Genomic DNA, 27,295 nt, shown 5'->3' with positions numbered 1-27,295 from the left:
GATATTGGGTCTGTAGCATGCTGGGGTGAAGGGCTACCAAGTTTGTTCAAATGAATGACCTTGACCTTCATTCAAGGTCACAGGAGTCAAAAAGGCTAAAATCTTTAAACGACTTCTTCTCAATAACCAAGAGTCCCAGGGACTTGATATTGGGTCTGTAGCATGCTGGGGTGAAGGGCTACCAAGTTTGTTCAAATGAATGACCTTGACTTTCATTCAAGGTCACAGGAGTCAAAAAGGCTAAAATCTTTAAACGACTTCTTCTCAATAACCAAGAGTCCCAGGGACTTGATATTGGGTCTGTAGCATGCTGGGGTGAAGGGCTACCAAGTTTGTTCAAATGAATGACCTTGACTTTCATTCAAGGTCACAGGAGTCAAAAAGGCTAAAATCTTTAAACGACTTCTTCTCAATAACCAAGAGTCCCAGGGAGTTGATATTGGGTCTGTAGCATGCTCGGGTGAAGGGCTACCAAGTTTGTTCAAATGAATGACCTTGACTTTCATTCAAGGTCACAGGGGTCAAAAAGGCTAAAATCTTTAAACGACTTCTTCTCAATAACCAAGAGTCCCAGGGAGTTGATATTGGGTCTGTAGCATGCTGGGGTGAAGGGCTACCAAGTTGTTCAAATGAATGACCTTGACCGTCATTCAAGGTCACAGGAGTCAAAAAGGCTAAAATCTTTAAACGACTTCTTCTCAATAACCAAGAGTCCCAGAGGCCTAATATTTGGCCTGTAGCATGCTGGGGTGAAGGGCTCCCAAGTTTGTTCAAATGAATGACCTTGACTTTCATTCAAGGTCACAGGAGTCAAAAAGGCTAAAATATTTAAACGACTTCTTCTCAATAACCAAGAGTCCCAGAGACCTAATATTTGGCCTGTAGCATGCTGGGGTGAAGGGCTACCAAGTTTGTTCAAATGAATGACCTTGACCTTCATTCAAGGTCACAGGGGTCAAAAAGGCTAAAATCTTCAAACGACTTCTTCTCAATAACCAACAGTCCCAGGGAGTTGATATTGGGTCTGTAGCATGCTGGGATGAAGGGCTACCTAGTTTGTTCAAATGAATGGCCTTGACCTTCATTCAAGGTCACAGGGGCCAAAAAGGCTAAAATCTTTAAACGACTTCTTCTCAATAACCAAGAGTCCCAGGGAGTTGATATTGGGTCTGTAGCATGCTGGGGTGAAGGGCTACCAAGTTTGTTCAAATGAATGACCTTGACCTTCATTCAAGGTTACGTTGATCAAGTATGCTTAAATCTTTAAATGACTTTTAGTGAAAAGCCAAAGTGCAGAGAGACATTATATTGGTCCTGTAGCATGCTTTCAAATAACTGCAGGATCCATATATGAAAAGATCACTGCATTGCAGGTGAGCGATTTGGGCCCATTGGGCCCTTGTTATTTTTCGGGTTCGTAAAAACGTGTAATGTACTTTGCAATAATTTCAGTATCCATTCATCCAATTACCACGAATTAAAAAACAAAACACCAATTTCAATTAATTTCATATCAAACCAGTTATTGCAATCGTATATAGCTAATTTGGAGAAACCAGTGGGCTATTAATTAAATGATGTAGATTGTTGATTTCAATCACCTTTGCATTTTTACATAACGCAACCACGTAAAAGCTCACACTGCATAATAACAAATGAAATCGTCATACTTTGAAACAGGGTGATGCGCTAAAAGCAGCCTCATCCCGTGGCCATACAGAAATAGTCAGGCTTCTCCTTGATGGAGGCGCACAGCCTGATAAGGTGAGTGTTTGAATGCAGACAGTCGTGAAATAAAGCTGAGTAAACATTTGAAGAAAACAATATACGTTACTAGTAATACATGCAATTTATATCTCAATTATGTTGGTTTTTGACTTCCGAATTTCCGATTGACTTACGAACTTACATTTGTGTTTGTTGTATTATTATTGTAACTCATACGTAGATAGTTTTGACGGTAACCCAACTGTGATATAGCTCGGATGTTTAGGTCATCAGACCCGAAGAGTATATAAATGGGACCGGTTTCACCCAGCTAAGAACGAACACTGGAATCATAATATGCCAACTCAAAGAATGTAATCCGATATTTTGAATTACCTCTTATCAGAATATATGTGTAATTATTTTGCAACCGGCATTTGCTTTTGTATATTATGTAGTGATTGAAACAAGAACCCATACAACAATCAGCCAATAAACAACTTTATTGCCAATATTTTTATCACCTTTCCAGGTGTGCATGTGACAAATATAATCAAGTATCCAACGAATCATATACTATCCGTTATCATTTGTATGGGTACTGTCCTTCAATAGAACATATAAGGGACCAACCAACCAATTGTTTTCCAAAATGTATGTCCGTATCTTCCCTGGTCTATGGTTCCCCCTTAAAACTCTATATTGGTCATATTTAAATTATCAATCCCCCTGAATTTAAATTCATTTCTAAATTCTGCCACAATGCCTCTCAAGATATGAATCTCATCCGAAAATGCGCTGGTCGGTCCTATCATCTGGTTTCCAGTGACGCTGGAAGGTACAAAAAGTCATATGCGGTAGCTTGCTATAGGGAACAACAAGCAAATTGTTTTTTCCATAGACATTAGTGTTAACGTTTTAGAGTATTTCATTCCAATTCCTAAAACAATATGACAATTATGGTTTATAAAATTTCAGGGTCTCGCATAGCACCTAATCAAAAAATGTGTTGGGTCCTTCAGCTCAAATTTTCTCCAGGGTAGCTATTTTGAAAATGGCTGAATTTCGCAGTAAAAATTCTCAAAAATCTGAAATGTTTACCTGCTAATTATTATAACCTCAACTTTTGGGGAAAATATTCGGACTTGCGGAATTTATATAAACATTTCGTATTGATAGTTACCTATCAGGCTACATATATATTTTCTTACTTTATAAATTACTGGCAAATCAGTGGCTGTCAGACATTTTATGCTTGGCTCAATTTTCTATACACTGGAGACGTTTTTTCAATTGGTTGGTTGTTCCATATAACTCCATCAGTGACCAAATATGTCGCTCAAGTCTTTGAACGAAATAACCAAAACGTCACTCTGTCCGTCATCAATGGCGGTCCTGTCTGCAGCATATTTTGTGTCAACAGTTAAGGCTTTTGGCATCACTGGATCGTCATATCAGAATAAAACAGCTGTTATGTACAGTTCAATTAATTTTGGCTTGATGATTCTTGCTATTAGAAATAATTCGGTTTTGATCAAATTAAATAGCTTGATGTAATAGATATTTGAAATGAAAGCCAGAAAATGATATCTTAAGAGAAGTATTGGAAGCACACCCCATCACAAAGAGATGTTTACGAAGTTTTGATTTCCCAATTATCCATCAAAACCAAGCTTTAGTGAGTGTCTACAGCCATAGATCACAAATTAATTTCCATCTACTTAATTCATGTCATTTAAATCTTATTCCTTCACAGAGACATGCAAGCAGGTGTTTTAAATTACTAATTATACACCACAGCTCAGATCTAATGATTGAGCAGGTGTTACTTGATGTGTACTGTGTTACCTAATACCTGAAGATCACAAACATATCAATTTCTCATTCAATCTAACCAATTAAATCATCGAGTATTTTGTCGTTTGTGTATAGCCAAGTTTTATGATAGACGTGTTTTTGAGAAACTTGTATAAATATTGTGAAATAAGAACGAATAATTCATATAAAATATATTTTGAAAGTAAACGTTATGTCCAAACTTCGAAATCCATTCAACAATTTGACAACTTATTAACATTTTTGATGACATTGTAGAAAGTGTCGGTTTCTATCACTTTTGTCTACACACAACATAATCTTACAGGTTATCGCATTAAATGCTTAGTTTCCATTAAATCTTCACACATAATAACAACGAATGCAAATCCCACACTTTGATACAGGCTGATGTGCTGACAGAAGCTGCAACTTATGGCCACACTGCAATAGTCGGACTACTCCTAGACAAAGGCGCCCAACCTGATAAGGTGAGTGTTTCAATGAAGCAAGTCGTCTGGTATGTTCCACCTTAATTGTCTGGAAAAAATATGAGTAAGCAGAACAAAACTAATGTTTGAAATTGACAAGTTATACATGTATTGTACAAACGAGGTGATAAGGAGCCTGACAGTTGATAAAAGATATGAGGATCAGGATGACCTATAGCTAGCGTGCTTCGTCCGTCATCGTCCACTGTGCGCCGTCCTTAGACATTTCACAATTGGGATTTAGCTTAAACTTGTCAGAAAATAAATCCTGAGATAGTTCCGACAAAGTGTTATTATTTTTCGGGTCCATCCGAAATCCAAGATGGCCTCCATAGCTGCCATCTTGAAAAAAAACACAAATTTAAAACATCTTCTCCAGTTCCACTGGTGCCATAGAACTAGAAATTAGTGAGGATCTTAATGCCAACAATGTGTCGTTATTTTTCGGCCTCGTAAAAAAATTACATGGCAGCTAAGGCGGCCATTTTGTTACATGATTGATCAATCATGGTTGTCCTGAACAATACGTATTTCAAACTTCTTCTCAAGTTCCAACAGCTAGGATTCAGAACTAACTTTCTTGAAATGACCCTGAGATGGGCCGGAGCAAGTGTTGTTATTTTTTGGATCGGTATGAAATGCATGATGGCCGCCATGATCGCCATCTTGAAAAGCACATTTTAAACTTCTCCAGTTCCGCTGGTGCCATTGAAGTGGAAATAATTGAGGATGTTAAGGAAGGGAAGCTAACAAAATGTTGTTATTTTTCGGCTTCGTAAAAACGTGTAATGTACTTTGCAATAATTGCAGTATCCACTTATCCAATTACCACGAATTAACAACAAAACACCAATCTCAATTAATTTCATATCATACCAGTTATTGCAATCGTATATAGATAATTTGGAGAAACCAGTGGGCTATTAATTAAGTGATGTATATTGTTTATTTCAATCGCCTTTGCATTTTTATATAATGCAACCACGTAAAAGCTGACACTGCATAATAACGAATGCAATCGTCATACTTTGAAACAGGGTGATGCGCTAAAAGCAGCCTCATCCCGTGGCCATACAGAAATAGTCAGACTTCTCCTTGACGGAGGCGCACAGCCTGATAAGGTGAGTGTTTGAATGCAGACAGTCGTGAAATAAAGCTGAGTAAACATTTGAAGAAAACAATATACGTTACTAATAATACATGCAATTTATATCTCAATTATGTTTATTTTTGACTTCTGAATTTCCGATTGACTTACGAACTTACATTTGTGTTTGCTTTATTATTATTGTAACTCATACGTAGATCGTTTTGACGGTAACCCAACTGTGATATAGCTCGGATGTTTAGGTCATCTGACCCGAAGAGTATATAAATGGGACCGGTTTCACCCAGCTAAGAACGAACACTGGAATCATAATATGCCAACTCAGAGAATGTAATCCGATATTTTGAATTACCTCTTATCTATCAGAATATATGTGTAATTATTTTGCAACCGGCATTTGCTTTTGTATATTATGTTGTGATTGAAACAAGAACCCATTCAACAACCAGCCAATAAACAACTTTATTGCCAATATTTTTGTATCACCTTTCCAGGTGTGAATGTGGCAAATATAATAAAGTATCCAACGAATCATTAACTATCCGTTATCATTGATATGGGTACTGTCCTTCAATAGAACATATAAGGGACCAACCAACCAATTGTTGTCCAAAATGTATGTCCGTATCTTCCTGGTCTATGGTCCCCCTTAAAACTCTACATGGGTCATATTTCAATTATCAATCCCCCTGAATCTAAATTCATCTCTAAATTCTGCCACAATGCCTCTCAAGATGTGAATCCCATCCGAAAATGCGCTGGTCGGTCCCATCATCTGGTTCCAGTGCCGCTGGAAGGTACAAAAAGTCATATGCGGTAGCTTGCTATAGGGAGCAACAAACAAAGTGTTTTTTCCATAGACATTAGTGTTAACGTTTTAAAGTATTTCATTCAAATTCCTAAAACAATATGACAATTATGGTTTATAAAATTTCAGGGTCTCGCATAGCACCTAATCAAAAAATGTGTTGGGTCCTTCAGCTCAAATTTTCTCCAGGGTTGCTATTTTGAAAATGGCTGAATTTCGCAGTAAAAATTCTCAAAAATCTTAAATGTTTACCTGCTAATTTGTATAACCTGAACTTTTGGGCAAAAATAATCGGACTAACGGAATTTATATAAACATTTCGTATTGATAGTTACCTACCAGGCTACATATATATTTTCTTACTTTATAAATTACTGGCAAATCAGTGGCTGTCAGACATTTCATGCTTGGCTCAATTTTCTATACACTGGAGACGTTTTTTCAATTGGTTGGTTGTTCCATATAACTCCATCAGTGACCAAATATGTCGCTCAAGTCTTTGAACGAAATAACCAAAATGTCACTCTGTCCGTCATCAATGCCGGTCCTGTCTGCAGCATATTTTGTTTCCATTAAATCTTCACACATAATAACAACGAATGCAAATCCCATACTTTGATACAGGCTGATGTGCTGACAGAAGCTGCAACTTATGGCCACACTGCAATAGTCGGACTACTCCTAGACAAAGGCGCCCAACCTGATAAGGTGAGTGTTTCAATGAAGCAAGTCGTCTGGTATGTTCCACCTTAATTGTCTGGAAAAAATATGAATAAGCAGAACAAAACTAATGTTTGAAATTGACAAGTTATACATGTATTGTACAAATGAGGTGATAAGGAGCCTGACAGTTGACTGTTGGCAGTAACTCTGGGAGGCTTACCAGAGTATAGTTGTATATATATATATGCGCATACAGGAACTCGCTGCAATGAGCTGTGAGAACGGCGGTCGGACGGACCGGTGCTGTATGCGTTGTATAAGATATACACAGACGCTATGCTTCTGTGCGGTAGCACTATAAATCGACACAAGTTCCGGCTATCTCAAGGAGACTTAACACGAACATACCGCAGACTCCCAAAACACATGCATGTCGCACGCACGGGAGGCCGTCCTTAAATGACCTTAGCTGTTAATAGGACGTTAAACAAAATAAACCAAAACCAAACCTGACTAGGTGACCTGTCCCCAATTAGCCCCCGGGGTCCAATTATGGTTCATTCTAGGTAGGCCAACATTTTTAAATTTACCCGTATTACATTGCCAACATATCAAATTGTACACCCGTTTTTACTTTTCATGACAGAAAATATGAAAAGTTGAATATGACATAAAATAATGATTCAAATTAATGTATGTAGGCTACTTATCCTAACAAATGTTAGATATATACGGTGAAAACCGTGTGTGTATGTGTGCGATTTTTTCGTTTTGTTAGAAAATGAGTTGTCATGAAAAAAAGTGTGTGCCATTCCAACTATGTTTGACGAGGTATTCGGCGAACTCCGCGATAGAGACTTTCATGATGATTTTAATGTGATGATACAGACAAATATAAATCATATCAGTCCTTAAACTACGCGATTTGAATAATTTATCTTCACTTTTACATGCTTTCAAAACCTTTCCTTTTTGCCGATGATGGCAAATTTTGTAAAGCAGGACGTAATATTCAAGACTGTGGTGAACTCCTATCCGATATTGACAGTCTACGACTGGTGTAAAAAATCTATATCATATTAGTCCTGAAACTACTTAAAGAGAAGTTAATATAAATAAGTATTGTTATATAACGTTCAGCAACAGGAGATGTACAACCGAGTATCCCGACCGCTTAGGTGGAGTATCTCTTAAGAAAGAAACACATGCTAAAGTTTAGTGTATAGTACTTAATATAAATCAATACATAATGGACAGAAGTGAATGCAATTTATATATATATAAATAAAAAAATCTATAAAAGAGGAGAGAGAGAGAGAGAGAGAGAGGGAGAAAAAGGGAAAGATGGAAGAAAAAGAAGGGGGGGGGGGGGGTAATAGTCATTTCCTATGTACAAATACTCTTTTACATTCACATACATATAAGCAGTAGAGATAAATTGTGTGTAACTTTGTCCGTAATGCACATTCCATGAAAAACTTAACTCTGTAGATCCGCTCGAAACCATTCATTCCTTGAGTCGTACAACCATACCAGCCAGCAGAAACATGTATAAATGATATATACCATTGACATATATACAGTATAACATATAATTAATTAATTAATGATTTATTTAATTTATTAATTAGGTAATAGCTAAGATACAGGGTAGTTTAAGGAAATGGGGGTAAGGTGCTCAGAAAGTCAAAACCTGCCAGTACTGTCAATATAAAGTTGGACTGCTTTTGCAATACTAAGATTTGCATCATTTTTAGCTCACCTGCCCGAAGGGCAAGTGAGCTTATGCCGTGGCGCGGCGTCCGTCGTCCGTCCGTCCGTCCGGCGTCAACTTTTCCATTCAAGTAACTTCTTCTCATTAACCAAAAGGCCCAGAGACCTAATATTGGGCCTGTAGCATTCTGGGGTGAAGGGCTACCAAGTTTGTTCAAATGAATAATGTTGAGCTTCATTCAAGGTCACATGGGTGAAAAAGGCTAAAATCTTATAATGACTTCTTCTCAATAACCAACTTTCCGAGGGAGTTGATATTAGGTCTGTAGCATGCTGGGGTAAAGGGCTACCAAGTTTGTTCAAATGAATGATCTTGACTTTCAATCAAGGTCACAGGGGTCAAATATGCTTAAAAAAATTAAACGACTTCTTCTAAATAGCCAAAAGACCCAGATACTTGATATTGGGTCTGTAGCATGCTGGGGTGAAGGGCTACCAAGTTTGTTCAAATGAATGACCTTGACCTTCATTCAAGGTCACAGGAGTCAAAAAGGCTAAAATCTTTAAACGACTTCTTCTCAATAACCAAGAATCCCAGGGAGGTAATATTGGGTCTGTAGCATGCTGGGGGGAAGGGCTCCCAAGTTTGTTCAAATGAATGACCTTGACCATCATTCAAGTTCACAGGAGTAAAAAAAGCTGAAATCTTTAAACGACTTCTTCTCAATAACCAAGAGTCACAGGGAGTTAATATTGGGTCTGTAGCATGCTGGGGTAAAGGGCTACCAAGTTTGTTCAAATGAATGACCTTGGCCTTCATTTAAGGTCACAGGGATCAAAAAAGGTTAAAATCTTTAAATGACTTCTTCTCAATAACCAAGAGTCCCAGAGACCTTATAATTGGTCTGTGGCATGCTGGCGTAAAGGGCGACCAAGTGTTTTCAAATGATGCCCTTGACCTTCATTCAAGGTCACATGGGTGAAAAAGGCTAAAATCTTATAATGACTTCTTCTCAATAACCAACTTTCCGAGGGAGTTGATATTAGGATTGTAGCATGCTGGGGTAAAGGGCTACCAAGTTTGTCCAAATGAATGACCTTGACCTTCATTCAATGTCACAGGGGCTAAAAAGGCTAAAATGTTTAAACGACTTCTTCTCAATAACCAAGAGTCCCAGGGAGTTGATATTGGGTCTGTAGCATGCTGCGGTAAAGGGCTACCAAGTTTGTTCAAATGAATGACCTTGACCTTCATTCAAGGTCACTGGAGTCAAAAAGGCTAACATTTGTAAACATCTTCTCAATAACCAAGAGTCCTAGGGAGTTGATATTGGGTCTGTAGCATGTTGCGGTAAATGGCTACCAAGTTTGTTCAAATGAATGATGTTGAGCTTCATTCAAGGTCACAGAAGTAAAAAAGGCTAAAATTTCTAAATGACTTCTTCTCAATAACCAACAGTCCCAGAGACCTAATATTTGGCCTGTAAAATGCTAGGGTAAAGGGCTTCCAAGTTTGTTCAAATGAATGACCTTGACCTTCATTCGAGGTCACAGGAGTCTAAAAGGCTAAAATCTTTAAACGACTTCTTCTCAATAACCAAGAGTCCCATGGAGTTAATATTGGGTATGTAGCATGCTGGGTTGAAGGACTACCAAGTTTTTTTTCAAATGAATGACCCTGACTCACATTCCAGGTCACATCGATCAAGTATGCTTAAATCTTTAAATGACTTTTAGTGAAAAGCCAAAGTGCAGAGAGACATTATATTGGTCCTGTAGCATGCTTTCAAATAACTGCAGGATCCATATATGAAAAGATAACTGCATTGCAGGTGAGCGATTTGGGCCCATTGGGCCCTTGTCTAGATCTGCATCACCTCTTAGAAGTATATTTAATGTGATATTACCAGGGTACCAATGTATATCATTTAAAAGCGTCTGTCGAATAATGTGATATTTAGGGCACGTAAAGAAGAAGTGATACGAGTCCTCGCACGCGGATCCACATACGCATCGTGCTGAAGGCAAAAGATTGGATCTGATAAGATCGTATATCAGAGTACTTGCTCTATTACTCAATCTACAATGGAGAATATTTACCTGTCGAGTACCAAAATTTAGAAAGCATACATCAGTTTCTGTAAAGAACGTTTTACTAAAATTTGATTTAAAGGAATTTAAAGTTGGAGAATTCCTAATAGATATATCTTAATTATTCTGAAGAGAAGAAGTGGAAGGAAAGAAGGAGTTTAATGTGCGTTGGAGTCTATAAAGTTGCTGCCGCACTTTCTTAAGTTATAATTTGTTAAGACTCCAATATTATCCGGTAAGATATCATATAAGTTTGGGGGAGCTATGTTATGTTATATGTTATAAAAGAGGGTTAATTTTTTTATCTCTCTCCTCTTGGCTAATGGAAGCCATCCAATGTCTTTATATATAAACTCTATTTTTGTGTATACTGGTAACCCTGTAATAATACGAGCCGCCTCAAGTTGTAAATTTTCAAGATTATAGGAATTGGTAACACCACAATTATCCCAAACCTCGCATGCATACTCTAAGATAGGTCTAATGTAAGTTAAATACATTTTTCTAATGTTTTCTGCTTAGTAGAAATTTCAGTTTACGAAGAGTCGCTATATATTTAGAAACCTTCTTGATGATTTCATCTATATGTTTTGACCATTTAGTATCACTACTTAAGATTACTCCCAAGTGTTTATGTGTTTCTGTTATTTCTATAACTGTGTTATTGAATGTAAAAAGTGGCTGGTAAGGGAGATTTGAAAAAGATATTGGCATGATTCTGTCTTTTTGAGGTTGAAGGACATAAGCCAGTCATTTGACCATTTTTCAACATCTTTTAAATCAGTATTAACAACACGTGTAATATCATCTAAATTTTTTAAGAGTATGATAATGAAGTGTCGTCAGCAAAAAGACGACATAATGATGCGAGTTCGGTGGATATATCGTAGATATAAATGAGGAAAAATAGAGGCCCTAGGACAGATCCCTGTGGTACACCAGCATTAATATTTTTCAAAGAAGATTTGGAATTATTTATATAAACAGACTGTTGTGTTCCTGCACGACAAATAACTAACTATCCAGGTAAGTAAGTTTCCATTTAGTCCATATTGTCCAAGTTTGTATATGAGGCCTTTATGCCAAATTCTATCAAAGGCTTTGGAGAAGTCGCAAAAAATAAATGCTATGTGTTCATAATTTTCCAACGATAACAACATAGAGTGATACCATTATATCAGTTTGTGCGTCAAGAATGTTTTAGTAAGACGCCTGATTGTAGCTTGTATATGAGATTGTTTTGGTTGAAAAAAATTGTAAATGTGTTTGGATACTAAACGCTCAAATATTTTCCCAACGCAACTTAGTAATGATATTGGTCTGTAATTAGATACACTGTGTTTATCCCCACCTGTGAATATAGCATAACATTTGCTATTTTCCATCTTTTGGGATAGGACCAAGTTTGAAGTGACACATAAAATATGATAGATAAAGGTAGAGCTACTCATTAATAATCCATTTCAACATTATATGGCTTATTCCATCAGGCCCTGTTGCTTTATTTATACTAAGGTACATAATATATCTTTCACTTCGTGGGATGTAATAACTATATCGGTAAGTATGGAGTCAGTTTGTGTATCAAATGTAGGTAGGTGTTTGCCTTGGTTGTCTAGTGTTATAGATGTAAAGTAATCGTTTAGAAGGTTGCATTTTTGTGTGTCATTAGAAATATAGTTCGACGAATGTTCACTGTAAAGAGGGAGATATTTCAGTGTTTTTCTTCCCTTTAAGTAAAAGTTTTAGCAATTTCCAATACGTTTTAGGGTCAGAATTGGATCTATCAATAAGGTTGTCAATGTTTTCGTAGAATATTTCCTTGGGTGTATGACTCACTCCGAATCTCAACTTTTTATTACATGTTAGATAAGTGGTTGTTAAGGTCATGCCAATATATATTTGGATTATCAAAACGTAAAATGTTATTCGCTCTCTGTACATTAGTACAGTCCGTTAGATCACTGCTCTGAAATATGGTCACCATATCAAGCAACATTCGTACACCAGATTGAAGTTGTTGTTTTATCTTAAATTTCTGTGTTTTAAATCAAAATAAGACTATGATTATCTATATTACAAGTAAATTTGTACACAATCCAACTTCCCTAGTCTTGCATGCATCAATTAATACATGCATTTTTTATTCAAATCTGCACATAGCCTGCTTGAACTTTGACAGGTGAATTTAACTTTTTAGTTCCACATTTTTTTTTGACTAGGTCGAGTAGCTCAACCCTGCTTTATCCCTGTAAATGCTGGATTATTGTAAGAATTTGTAATGTTCTTAAACAAGTCCTAATTATTTTTAACTACCTTGGCCATGTTCCTGACAGTTGTTTAACGTCTCGAGAGAGTTATGTCGGACAAAGGTTTCTTTTCAGAGTAAGGTTTGTTTTTTACTGTTCATAACATGACCAACTTGATTGTCCGGATGATCATTTAGGACAACAGTTCTATTTCACATGTATATGCCTATTTGCTCTTACTATGCAAATAATTACTCTTGTTATACTTTATCAGAGACATATATATAACATAAATATGTATTTTATACGTCTCTGATTTGATCAATTTGTTATCAATTCTATCTGCCCTGCAGGTAAGGCGTAAGAATTGTACCTGCTGCCCCCATTGCATGATCGTAAGAGGCGACTTAATTTGGGATCTTATCTTTTCCCAAAGGGTCAGGATGACCTATAGTCATCATGTTTCGTCCGTCGTTGTGCGACATTTCAAACTTCCTCTCAAGTTCCACCAGTGAGATTGAGCTGAAACTTGCCTGAAATGATACTTGGATGGTCCTGACCAAGTGTTGTTATTTGTCGGGTCGGTCAGAAATTCAAGATGGCCACCATGGCAACCATCTTGAAAAACACATTTTAAACTTCTTCTCCAGTTCAACTAGTACAATTGAGCTGGAAATAGGTGAGGATGTTAAGGAAGGAAAGCCAATAAAGTGTTGTTATTTTTCGGCTTCGCAAAAACTTTGACATGGCAGTCACGGCAGCTGTTTTGTAACATTATGGCGCAATCCTTGTTCTTCTGAACAACACCTATTTCAAACTTCCTTTCAAATTCAATCAGTGGGATTCAGCTCTTACTTACCAGAAATGATCCTGAGATGGTCTTGAACAAGTGTTGTTATTTTTCGGGTCGGTCAGAAATCCAAGATGGCCGCCATGGCAACCATCTTGAAAAACACATTTTAAACTTCTTCTCCAGTTCTACTAGTGCAATTGAGCTGGAAATAGGTGAGAATGTTAAGGAAGGAAAGCCAATCAAGTGTTGTTAATATTCGGCTTCGCAAAACTTTGACATGGCAGTCACGGCAGCATTTTTATAACATGATTGCGCAATCGTGGTACTTCTGAACAACACCTATTTCAAAATTCTTCTCAATTTCCATCAGTGGGATTCAGCTCTTAGTTACCAGAAATGACCCTGAGATGGTCTTGAACAAGTGTTGTTATTTTTGGGGTCGGTCAGAAATTCAAGATGGCCACCATGGCAACCATCTTGAAAAACACATTTTAAACTTCTTCTCCAGTTCAACTAGTGCAATTGAGCTGGAAATAGGTGAGGATGTTAAGGAAGGAAAGCCAATAAAGTGTTGTTATTTTTCGGCTTCGCAAAAACTTTGACATGGCAGTCACGGCAGCCGTTTTGAAACATTATGGCGCAATCCTTGTTCTTCTGAACAACACCTATTTCAAACTTCCTTTCAAATTCAATCAGTGGGATTCAGCTCTTACTTACCAGAAATGATCCTGAGATGGTCTTGAACAAGTGTTGTTATTTTTCGGGTCGGTCAGAAATCCAAGATGGCCGCCATGGCAACCATCTTGAAAAACACATTTTAAACTTATCCAGTTCCCCTGGTGCCATTGAGCTGGAAATTGGTTAGGATGTTAAGGAAGGAGAGCCAACAAAGTGTTGGTATTTTTCGGCTTCGTAAAAACTTTGACATGGCAGCCACGGCAGCCATTTTTGTAAAATGATTGCACAATTATGGTTCTTCTAAACAACACCTATTTAAAACTTCTACTCAAATTTCACCAGTGGGATTGAGCTCTTACTTACCAGAAATGATCATAAGATGGTCCTGACCAAGTGTTGTTATTTTTCAAGTCGGTCAGAAATCCAAGAATGCCGCCATGGCAACCATCTTGAAAAACACATTTTATACTTGTTCTCCATTTCCACTGGTGGCATTCAGCTGGAAATTGGTGAGGATGTTAAGGAAGGAGAGGCAACAAAATGTTGTTATTTTTCAGCCTTGTAAAAACTTTGACATGGCAGCCATGGTGGCCATTTTGTAAAATGATTGCGCAATCATGGTTTTCCTGAACAACACATATTTCAAACTTCTTTTCAAATTCCACCAGTGGGATTGAGCTCTTACTTACCAGAAATGATCCTGAGATGGTCCTGACCAAGTGTTGTTATTTTTCAAGTCGGTTAGAGATCCAAGATGGCCGCCATGGCAACAATCTTGAAAAGCACATTTTAAACAACTTCTCCAGTTCCACTGGTGCCATTGAGCTGGAAATTGGTGAGGATGTAAGGAAGGAGAGCCAACAAAGTGTTGCTATTTGACAGCCTTGTAAAAGCTTTGACATGGCAGCCACAGCGGCCATTTTGTAACATGATTGCGCAATCGTGGTTCTTCCTTAACAACATCTATTTCAAACTACTACTCAAATTCCACCAGTGGGATTCAGCTCTAACTTGCCAGAAATGATCCCGATATAGTTCTGGCTAAGTGTTGTTATTTATTGGGTCAGTCAGGGGACAGTACCCAAAGTCTTCCTCAAAGGGGCGCGAGACAAATACATAGGTACTCCTATACAGTGTCGAGTACTCCTTGGTGTATAATACGATGCTTCTTGCTTCCCTGCACTCGAACTTAATCAGAAATGCTACTATCCCCCGGTTCCGGCCTGGTGGAAACTTCACATGGTATCAGCATGTTCAGATGTAGTTCGAACCATACCATAACGCACACTATGCTTCAACTTGACTTTGTACGCAAGTCTATCCGTGGTTGGTCGTGAAGGGTCTGAATCGTCGCTTTCACAAAGTGATTTTAAATGCACTTAATAAGCAACTGAAAAAGATAGGAAAATCGTTAATTTGATATACTTTACACATAATGGAATCTTATTTCCCAAGTTTGATTATAAAGTTCTGTAATACCATTTCCATGTCTATCATAGTTATTTCATGTGGAGGTTAGTGTATTTGATTATTGGATCAAGTCGTGTTGGAATTGTGATAGGCTATTCCGTTATGTATTAATGACTGGTGTGAGTCTTATGTAATTACCTTTGCGACTGTGTATCTTTATTTGTTGATTATTTACAGCTACCTGAAGGACATCTCATTCCGTGCTTTCACTTTTTATCCTCGTCTTTTCAAAACACGTTATATATAATTGCTGTCACTCTTCTGCGCTTCCATGATATGACTTGTGCATTTCCGTACTTCCTTAAGTCCGTATAAATGGAAACTAGCCGAGCGATTGCCACACAGGTATCCAAAATAAAATCAGGAAGTACATACTTACAATTTATATTATACACTGTAATTACAAGCAATATACAAGGACGCCCACTATGCTCAAACTTGAATTTGTACGCATGTCTATCCGTGTTTTGTCGTGAAGGGTCTGAATCGTCGCTTTCACAAAATGATTTTTAAAAGACTTAATAAGCAACTGAAAAAGATCGGAAAATCGTTATTCCGCGCTTCCGTGAGATGACTTGTTTACAAAACGTGCACTTTCCGTACTTCCTTAAGTCCGTACGAGACAACCCTCCTATCTCCTGGTGTAAGCGTAAGGCGAATGTGATGTCATCAATGTTTATACTATCTAGCCAAAGCTTGTAAGGCTTGCCCTATGGCATGCTGCATTAGTGTGTGGGTTTCCTGCTGTTTTCGGGTAGATATAGTGTGTTGCTATTGAGCTTGATGTAGCAGCATTATAACTATACTTAGTAAAAATAAACATGACAAATAAAACGTCAATTTTTTTTTAAATTACCAATTTTCCATCCCAACTCAAGTGATGATTGTGTAGGCGGTACTTTATGTTTATTGCCAAACGTTTTCATTTACCATTCATTGTTAGCTAATTAAAAGTCCGCTGCGTCATACCGATGTCAAGTCTGGTTCTTTAGACACTCACTTCTTTGTGTGTTATCTATGGCGATGGCATATTGGAATAGAAACTCGAGGCTAGAATCAAGTGCTACAAAAAATATCACATTTTTGTTGAGTTTTAGAATAGTATTTCTGTTATATTGCTTTGCCTTGATCTCCAAACAACTAACTCAATTTCTCAATAATGAGTTCTCAACTAGCGTCTTCCCGCGAAGCTGTCAAAATATGTCTGGTTATCTTACTCAATAGTATACAGTTATTGTGTGAGGGAAATAGCACTTTTATTGTCCCCGAGGTATTAACTATTTCCCGAGTCGAAGCCGAGGGAAATAGTTGGTGTCAAGGGGGACAATAAAAGTGCTATTTACAGAAATACCCAAACAATGATATACCCACATTTAAATTATTCCGTTTTGCTCAATACTAGTTATTAAAGAAAGTCTGTTTCAATGATCAAATTTTAATGTAAATTAAAAATTAACAACAATACTTTTGTGTTAGCGTTGTCGTTGACTTTCAGAAACAGTCATCTCAAACGCTTCTTCATCCAGATTATATAATCTTTTAGATCATGTTCCTGTAGAAATCACTCGAACGATTTTAGTAAACGGACTTTATTCTTATACAAGAGTTGGCGGTAGAGAAGATCCGAAGATATATGACAAATGCATAGGCCAATCAGAATGAACAAAGCAAAAAAAAAAAAAAAAAATACGCGAAAATATGAATGCGCTCATTCCGGAAAATAGCACTTTCGACTATTAACCTGAACTAATTTTTAAGTAAATATCGGGGTACAAGCACTATCTCTAGTTCCCCAATAACAAAACATGAAGTGAAATATATGTTAAATTGATCAACTGAAAGAAACATATAACACATTTAGATTTTTATCTTCCATATCATAATGAAAGATAAAAATTCCCCTACATATGAAATTATTATGATATGATAAATTGAAAGTCGTTAAATCGGTATAATGTCTGATCCGCGTATGACAACTACAAACACTCAACATTTATATAGGGATTGAACAGTGTTTGTATTGCATTTACAGTGGTATGAACGCAATGGGATACAGGCATATTCTATATAGCGCGTTAGCGTTCATACCACCGTAAACGTAATAAAAACACCGTTCAATGCCAATATTTACATCAAACAAATCGTTGAAATCCTGTAGGAAGAAAATAAAAGTCGTGATGTGTTAAAAACGATATAGTTCCAGTGAATTTACGTGAAGACACTTTGTTAACAAAATTAAAAGAAACTCACCATTTTTTTAATGCCTTTTGCGTTTTTAATTAATTGATATATTCACAATCCATATTTTCCGTCTTAAAAAATAACTATGGTCGTCAAGCACAGCGTGTATTGACACAGATTGAGTAGTGACCTGGTCGAATGTTCTATAGAAGCTGAACGCGTAAGCTATTTGTTTTAGGCTACCTCGAGGATAAGCTAAATACGCACCCATTTTCGTAATATTCCGATAAATTTTTGACAAAATCCTCACCTGACGTTAGCTTTTTGTACTGCGATAATCGGGTAAAAGGAGAAACGCGGAAATTGCGCGATCAGTCCTTTCAAAACGGCTCCGTGTAGTTGACGTTCCGTGACGTCACAAAGAGACGACGGCATGATATTGTTATCGATTCCCGCGCTTATTAATCAGCTGAACATTTTGTTCACTGCACTTACGGTGGTATAAACGCAGAGTTTACTAGGCTGAAGAAGGGAAATATGCAAATATATGCTCATAAACATGCCATTTTTTACGTAAAAACTTGCATATATGTACCTCATATTCTGACATACCTGGATAAAACTGGACAAACAGGTTACATTTCAAGATAGACGCAATTCCTGAACCCATATGGACAATATAAATAGATCACGGATAAACAGGGAGCACTCCTTTTAACCTATGACATCAACGTCGAATCATTTGGAGTCAACGAATGAAAATGTCATACTTTAACAAAAGACATTGCATGGGAAACTGCAGTATCAACATGAAACAAGTCTTGTATACACATTTTTGTAATAGAATTAACAGAACAGGTGATTCACATGCAAACTTGTCCACGTTGATTCAATTTACAATCTTTCTCAAGTTGCCCATTCACTTGAAGTCAGAAAAGCACATTTTCATATACATTAATATCAATCATACATGAAATGTCAAACTTTTTAACAGGATGTGATTGAAAAGGCAAGATCTCGTGGTCATACTGAAATAGTCGAACTACTTCTGGACAAAGACAGATCAGTAAGTGTTTCCTGATAGTCAGTTTATTAATTGAAATTGGAGAGATTCGATATTAGAACACAAGTGATATTATTTAATCGGTTATAACAAGTAAAACGCTAAATACCAAGCAGGATAAAAAGATTACTGAATTCATATAGATTAGTCAATTACAATAGAACATATATTTAAAAAAAAAACTCTTCACCCTTTGTAAACCATGAATATGACTACAGCGCCCCCTTAGTGAGACTAATTAATTTCGGGACCTAATGAGCCTTGAACCTGGCATTGAACCAAAACATTTATACAAAAAATGTCATATCCACCACAATTGGCCATACCTGATATCATTATATCGCAAATAATATTTTTATACCTATTTTACCCACCACTATTTTTATTTTCATTTTTTTACTGAGATAACATAGGATGTATTTTAACATCCGAGTATCTTTACAGTTGTATGCTTTAATTTATCTTAGGTATGTCATCATATAAAACGTATACTGATGAATCGCTGGATATACCCACATTTTTATTTCCTTTTCGTCTACATTTACTTAATACCAAATAACTGAAAGCTCTAAATTGTCTTACGGTTTAACAAAGGACATTAACTCTGTAATTAAATGGTCATTGGCCCTGATTTTTGTGTGTGTTAGTATGACCAATGTATACACTTAATTCCATTATCTTTTTAAAAGGCAAATAAATGTAAATAAGTCATATTGGACCGTGATTAAACCGATGTACACATCAAGTGTTGTGATCCTTCGAATTACTGCCCTGCAGGTAGGGCGTAAGAATTGTACCTGCTGCCCCCATTGCATGGTCGTAAGAGGCGACTAAACTTGGGATCTTATATTTTCTCTTCTTTCTTGATAACTTTCTTCTTCCTAATGTCTCCCTTGACAATGCCTCACTTTTGGCCTTTAGTTGAGCGTTCGCCGCTGTGAGGAAGGTTTTGGGGCGACTGGTTGGCCCGTTGTCAGTATAATGTGACCGGGTGGGGTGTGCTGCTGGGTGTCTTCGGCAGTATGCTCCAGTGAGATAGCACTTTAAATCGGCAAAAGTTCCGGCCTACCACAAGGAGACTTCACACGAACATACCGCAGCCTCCCAAAACACATACGCACTCACCACACTCATACATGTTCCACGCACGGGAGGCCGTCCTTAAATTACCTAAGATGTTAATAGGACGTTAAACAAAATAAACCAAACTAAACCTTCGAATTATGGACATAGTAATGTTCTAGACATTAAAAGCACGGGCGGAGACGGAAAGTATTGTGCAAAACCATTTTATGATCCAATGTCATTCGTCACTTTAAGTTTAAGTACTTTCAAAACTTTGATATCAAGTAAAATCAATGGGGTAGATGTAAAGAGTTTTATCATGTTTATTGAGATACTTGAGCGAAACGTACACAAACAAAATTGTTATTTTTTCAAAACATTTGCAAGAAAATATCATCACATTAAGTTATTAAATATTATGGAATATGTCATTTCAATTTGGTTTTTAGCTGTTGAAATATACTACTTTAAATGTTCACAAGTCTGAGGAAGATACAAACAATAAGAGAAGTGGCACTTTAGTCGGAACGTGATCTAATTAAAGAATAATCACCGTTTTAAAAATATTTCATAAATAACCAACAAACGTTTTCAAAATGGTCGTCGGCGACCATACAACAACTCATTTGTGATTAAAATATCGACTCGATGTTGTTTTCCGTATATTTCTATATTTAAAACTACAAAATATAAACGCATTGCATTCAAAGTTAAAACTGACCTGGAAATTATCAGCTTATGGGTCGATTTGGTTTATCTGTATTTTCTCATTATTAGTTTTATCACGATTGCATTTACCTGTTTAGAAACCAACTTGATAATTTTGTCTTCTTAAATATTCAATCAACCATAACAAAGTAGAGATCACTATGTGGTTTTGGCCATTAATTATTAACTTATAGTTACGGTTTCATTTACACGTTGACATGCTGTGTATTTGTTGCATGTATTATTTATACGTTATAGATCGGACGAACTGAAATGAAGACTAGTGTGTCGACGTCGGATACACCAGACGCTTCAATACAAAGTGGTGATGATGATGGAGGTAATGATGACAGACAGCGATGTATCAAAGTAGATTATATGCTTAAATTAGAAACACAATTACAATTAAAAAAGAACTTTCATTGATATAAAAATGTCTAGTAAATTTTTTTCTCAACGGTGAACGCCATGTTGATATATCGTATATCCAATTTTATTGTCTAACGGGGGAGGGTCGATTTTGCGTTTTAGGTTTTAGACAGTGAAGTAGATGAGAGGTTTTTTATAATCACGTTATTTATATTTGCCCTCTAACCGCGAATACTTGGGAAAGTATCACACAAGTAAAATAGAGGGATTGTGGCTTGTATTACACACTACAGTAAAATTGCGATTGCACAATTATCTTAATGCCATATTGTTTGAGTAACAGAGACAATCTTATAAAGTGAAGTCACTCTTTTTGTTCTTGCTTTCTCTTCGGTCTATCGATTTCATTAACGTTTCGGTATTATTAATGTTTTTATCATTGCTATAACACGTGTATTATAGACTATCACATTGGTGTATAACACCTTAAAACTGTTCTTGTATTTATTGATACTTCAGATACGAAATCGCTAATCGAAATCGTGAAGAAGAGAGACATCGAAAAGTTTGAAACTTTAGAAAAGAAGTTTTCGACAACAGAAACAACCGAAAGCATTCTTCATATTGTAGCTGTGTTTGGCTCATCAGAAATGCTAGAATGTATGAGGAAATGGAAGGGAATCGAATGGGATGAAGAAAGGGAGATCCACGAACACATATTCGGTGAAGCTTTGAAGGGATTAACAGTCGGTAATGCCACGGCGTTATATTTAGCGACTTTAATGGAGAGAACGGAGATGGTATGCTCGCTCATCAAATACTCTGGAGAAGACAATATCAAACGCTGCTTTCGAATATTACACCTCAGTGACGAAATGGAAGAGATATACATGTTGGATCAAGCCGAAAAATTGAAAACAAAATATTATAAACTTCGACCCGCCGTCATTCCAGGACATCGCGTGGGAAAAGATGGACAACGCACCCGAGCTTTCATTGTATATTCAACACATGAAAATAAGGCTTCAAACTATGAACTTGGTGATGGCCTCGGTTTGGTTATGATTCGAAATCCGTACATTTATAAAAAAGAGAGAGAATGCACCGAAGATGGAAGGAAGATGGTTCCATACAAAGATACACAACGAGCTGAAAATGCACTATCACTCCACCAAAGGAATCTTTGGGCTAACCATAGTAACTTAAATATTATAAACGTCAGTCCTGTGATATACCGGAACAACGGAGACGACATCATCGAAAAGCCATGCATCGCACTATACTGTAGTACAAAGGGCGTAGTGCCACTCGGAGAACCAGAGTTCCCGAAACAGTTAGAGTTAGAAGACGGTGATTTTATTGATGTTGATGTACACGAAGGTTATTTCAAACGAGGCGGATATAATTCACTGCCAAGTGATCACTTTCATTCGACTCTCAAAATGGGTTGTGATATCGGAAGGTCAACTCCTGAATATGATGCATGCGGGAATCCCCTTCAACTGATTGGAGGCACACATGGTCCGTTTGTGAAGTTTAATAACAATATTGGATTTCTTACCTGCGCACACGTGTTGTTTGATATTCCAGTTACAACAAAATGTGTAGATTACACACACAACGGTAATAACACAGTTAAAGTCGTACAACCTTCAGTTGATTCAACGGCTTTTGCAGGTTCTCCATGTGGACATGTCCATAGAGCTATTTTCAATCCGCAGCTGGATCCAAGTATTGATGTCGCTGTTGTTGAGGTGACTGATCCGAGTAGATTACCAACTGCTGGTCAATTTGCCAATGCGAAACACAGTAGCTACAAAAATGCAGGTTTGTGTTGAATTGAAATATTCAGGCCATTGCTGTTCTTCAGCTTCGTTAATAGCTACACATCTTTCATTATGTGTCTATATAGGATAGGGATATTTCATCCGAGAATCCTCAAATGTAGTGAAACTCGAGATTATCTGAGGATTTTCCACATTTTGTTATCCTGAGAGTAGAATGTCCCTGTCCTTCATACATAACGAACGATTGTTTTTCTCTTGTATCACTACCTAAAAAATGTTTCCTAGCCATCGACTTTTCTCAGTCTTTTAATTTCTTTGATTGTTAATTTGCTAAATTATTTGAAGCTTTTGTATAAAAATCATTTGAATCAAGAATTCTCTTTTATTTAGCATACCTTCTATTTATTTCATAATTTCAGGGTTTGACCAACTTCCCGAGTATAACAGTGGATCCATCCAAGAAGACTTAACAGATTTCGGTACAACACACATTGTGTTTAAATTTGGAGGTTCCAGTGACGTCACAAAAGGAACACTAGATGTGTGTGGAACTCACGTAAGACCACTGTCCACGGCTCTCGGCTTACCTAGATGTACAGAGAAGGTCGAAATGCAAAACCAGTATCAAGTCAGTGGTACCCATCCAACAATGACGTTTTTTGCAGAGGGAGACTCCGGTTCACCTGTGTTTATGAAGTCCGACACAGGTGAATTAGTATTAATAGGAATGGCTATCGGACATGCGTATGTAGGTACCAACCCATTTCCATTAGCAGTTGTTACGCCTATCGGTGCAATATTGAAAACTTTAGGCACACAGTACTCAATAGCATCGTTTCCATAGGAACATATCAACAGTTATTACTGCTGTAGAATGTAGAGATTTTCCTAACTGATCTTTTACGCTACGTCGCAACATTGAGTTAGGTTCCATCTGTTTAACGTCATGTATAAATCTATCATCACATAATGACTTAACTTGATGCCTTTTGGTTTAATGGATGGCGATGTTATCGCGCACCTTGCGACTTAATCTCTTAATTGTGAGACAACGATTTACACATTGTTGTTTTATAATTCGATATTACAAACCAACCAAGGACTCAGGTAACTTATATGACGATGATTTGCCACATGCCACAAAAACTATCTTATTTATTACTGGTGTGTTTGTTACATACCGCAGCCTCACAAAACCCACACACGCACTCACCACACGCATGCATATCGCAAACACGGGAGGCCGTCCTTAAATGACCTTAGCTGTTAATAGGACGTTAAACAAATAAAACCAAACCAAAGCAAATTGTTCACAAATTTCACTACTTGCTATTACTTTTGTATTTGTTGACAGATTTGCATGGTTGCAAGTATTTGTTTTGGATATTTTTTTTGTAAATTTTTACTGATTAACATTTTTTTATATTTCTTCAATGTCACGGGATCAAACAGCTGAATTTGAATTTCAAGTTTAATATTTTTCACTGATGAATGTTTTGTTATGACAATTTGATGCACAATTAAAGGTTAATTCAACTGACCAAAGATCAAGTTTACTTGATTATAGTTTGTTTGGTTTATCGCCCTGTGAACAGCTAGGGTTTTTACAGACAGTGTTCCTTGTAGTAGGCAGTGACTACCGCACAGAATTAAATACGAGAGACGTTGTGCCTGTCAAACCGAGCAATAAGGATGTCTTTAATCTGTTCTAATCTGTTCCTTAGCTTCTCGAGGAACACGTCACCAGAAAGGATTGCAAAATAACTACCTGAACACTTTCAATATCTGCACCAATTTATATATCTATATTTATATTTTTACGGCTAAATTATGAGTACTGCTCAACTCCTACACAAAACTGATTTTTTTTATTGTATTCTATACATAAACAACAGAGAATACCGACATAATGACGAAACTGTTGAACAGTTATAACGATAACTATTCGTTGATGGGTTTGTACGCTCAGTGTTACTCTTTTACAAATATGTCTTGTTAATGATATGACATAGTGTTTTCAAATTCGTTATAATTGTAGGAATGTTGTTGTATTCGAATTCACAAGTAACTTAACTTCTGATACTGACCCTGATGTTTTTCGTTCGTCATTCTTAGACCTACAGTCAAAATACAGTGGCTTCCAATCATTCTACACTGATGGTTCTAAGAACGATCATAAGGTAGCGGCAGCCATGGTTATTACAAATGCAGCCTTGGGATGCCGACTTCCTAATGACGCTTCGATATTGTCTGCAGAGGCCCATAATATCTGCCTTACTCTCCAACACATTAAAACTTACAATGTAACGAGAGTAAGTATCTATTCTGACTCTATCTGTCTTACAGAGTCCAAGTAACAGAAATCTAGATGACATGTCCATTCGAAAAATACTGATTTTACTGCATAGTCTCACCTTTAGTTGTCATATCATATTTTGCTGGGTTCCTGGACATACCGGAATTCCTGGCAATGACAAAGCAGATCGCGCCACAAAAGTGGCATTATCACTTCCACCAACTGATTTTAAAATTCATTTCACCGATTTTAAGCCGTTAGTTACTAATTTTTTTATTATCAAAGTGGCTAAATGAATGGAATCAATAGGTAGACAATAAACTATATTAAATCAAAGGAAATATCGGCGAATGGTCTCCTTGCTACAGAGACAATCGACGAGACGAGGTTGTTCTTGCCCGTCTTAGGATTGGCCATACATATATAACGCATTCCTACTTATTGAAGCGTGAGGACCAACCCCAGTGCGTCGTGTGCAATGAACCATTTACCATCATTACAACAGCATGACAAGTCTGATGACTGTGTTCGAGTCTTTTAGTATATACAAAATTTTGAACTATCGGACAGTTATTGGCTTTTACCACAATATTTGACTAACAATAGCCACTTTTGATTTTAAACCTATCGTGAGTGTAACAATATACAATTTTGTATATCTAAAAAACAAGGGGGCCAAAACAAGGGGCCCCAAATACCTTTTCAAAGGGGGGGAACCAAAAAAAACACCTCCCCGGGAAAACAAAAAAAAAATTTTTTAAAATTTTGTTATTTCAAAAATGTTCTTTTTTGTTGTGTTTTGGGGCTTCTTTTTGGTTTTTTTCTTTTAAAGGTTGTTGTTTGCTTTTTTCTGAAGTTTTTTTTTTTTCCTCTTGGGCTCTTTCTTCCTCCTCTCTTGGGGGCTTTTGCTTTTTTTGTTGTTCTTGGTTTTTTCCTGCTCCTCTTCCCTTGTTTCCGTTTTTGGCTGGGGAAAAAAAAAATTTTAATCCAACCCGTTTGAGCAAAAATGAATTTTTAAATTTTTTAGTTTTTTTTAATTTTTTTAACCCCCATTTTCTAAAATTTTAAAAAACCATCCCTTTAATTTCCTTTACTTTAAACTTAATAAAAAATAAACCCTAATTCCTTTAATAACAACTTTTAAAAAAACTGACTTTTTAATTTTTTAAACCTTAAAAAATTTCCAACAAGGGAAATACAAAAAAAAAAATTTTTTTTTAAAATTTTTTAAAAATTAAAATTTAAAACCCAGAATTACCGAGAAAAAGTCTTTTTGTTTTTCAGAAGGCCCCCCAAGGGTTCCTTTTCCCCGTTTTGTGGGGGGGAATAAAAAAAAATTTGAACGAGTATGGAACTTGAATAAAGCATTTTTTTTTTTTTTGGTTTTTTTTTTTTTTTTTTTTTTTTCCATACAAAGGGCCCCATTGTTATTTTTTTTGGGGGCCAACAAAACAAACAAATTTTTTTGACTTTGTTCCCGGTAGGGGAAAAGAAAAAACCTTTCCCCGGGGGGGGCCCTTTTGCAAGGGCAGTTTTAGGCCCCTTTTAATTTACAGGACAAATTTTGAATTTATCTTTTCTTTTCGTTTTCTTGCCGAATTCACAGCCTCACTTTTTTTCATTTTTTTCCTTTTTTTTTTGGGGTTTTTTTTGGGGGCCTTTTGGGGCCCCCCCGGGGGGGGGGCCAAATTTTAGTTACTGTCGGGGTATTTTTTTTTTGTTTTTTTGTTTAAAATTTTTCAAAAAACCCTTTGGGGCTTCCCCCGGTTTCCCAGTTTTCTTTTTTTTTTTTTGGATTTGTTAAAAATTTTTTTGAAAAAAAAATTTTTTTTGCTTTGTTTTTTAAAAAAACGTTCTTTTTTTTAGGGTGGTTTTGAAACAAAAAAAAGAAGTTTTGGGTTTTTGGCAAAGGGGTACCTTTCCCATTTCGCCCCTTTTTTTTGGGTATATTTTTCTTTTTGGGTTTTTCCTTTTAAAAGGTCCCCCCATTTAATTGCCCCCTTTTTGGGGGGTTTTTGGGGAAATTTAATTCAAAAATGTTTTTTTTGGTTCAAAAAGGTGTCCCGGGGGTCCCCCTCCCAAAAGGGGGTTTTGGTTCTTTTTCTTTTAACTTTTATTTAAAATTGTAAATTTTTAAAAAAATTTTTTGGTTTTGGTCTAGGGTTTTTTTTGAAAAAAGGGGTGTTTAAATATTTTTCGGGGGGCCGAACTTGCAGGGCAAAAAATTTTAAACCCCGTTG

The 27,295-nt window shown here is 36.7% G+C and overlaps 1 protein-coding gene across 1 annotated transcript in view; it reads left to right on the top strand.

Moving 5' to 3' along the window:
* LOC117318712 overlaps window positions 1–25,709 on the top strand; it is a 56,962-nt gene extending 31,253 nt beyond the window's left edge. The window contains exons 12-19 of the mRNA XM_033873671.1: window positions 1,681–1,764; window positions 3,930–4,013; window positions 5,051–5,134; window positions 6,554–6,637; window positions 18,762–18,833; window positions 20,862–20,943; window positions 21,492–22,799; window positions 23,179–25,709. Of these exons, the coding sequence (XP_033729562.1) occupies window positions 1,681–1,764; window positions 3,930–4,013; window positions 5,051–5,134; window positions 6,554–6,637; window positions 18,762–18,833; window positions 20,862–20,943; window positions 21,492–22,799; window positions 23,179–23,603 (2,223 nt within the window). The 3' untranslated portion in view covers window positions 23,604–25,709. The remainder of the gene's footprint in view (window positions 1–1,680; window positions 1,765–3,929; window positions 4,014–5,050; window positions 5,135–6,553; window positions 6,638–18,761; window positions 18,834–20,861; window positions 20,944–21,491; window positions 22,800–23,178) is intronic.
* Window positions 25,710–27,295: the final 1,586 nt, after the last annotated feature.

This window comes from Pecten maximus, unplaced genomic scaffold (assembly GCF_902652985.1).
Source record: "Pecten maximus unplaced genomic scaffold, xPecMax1.1, whole genome shotgun sequence".
Classification (NCBI taxonomy): domain Eukaryota; kingdom Metazoa; phylum Mollusca; class Bivalvia; order Pectinida; family Pectinidae; genus Pecten; species Pecten maximus.
The sequence above is the reverse complement of the archived record's forward strand: the minus strand, read 5'-3'. Positions and strand labels throughout refer to the sequence as shown.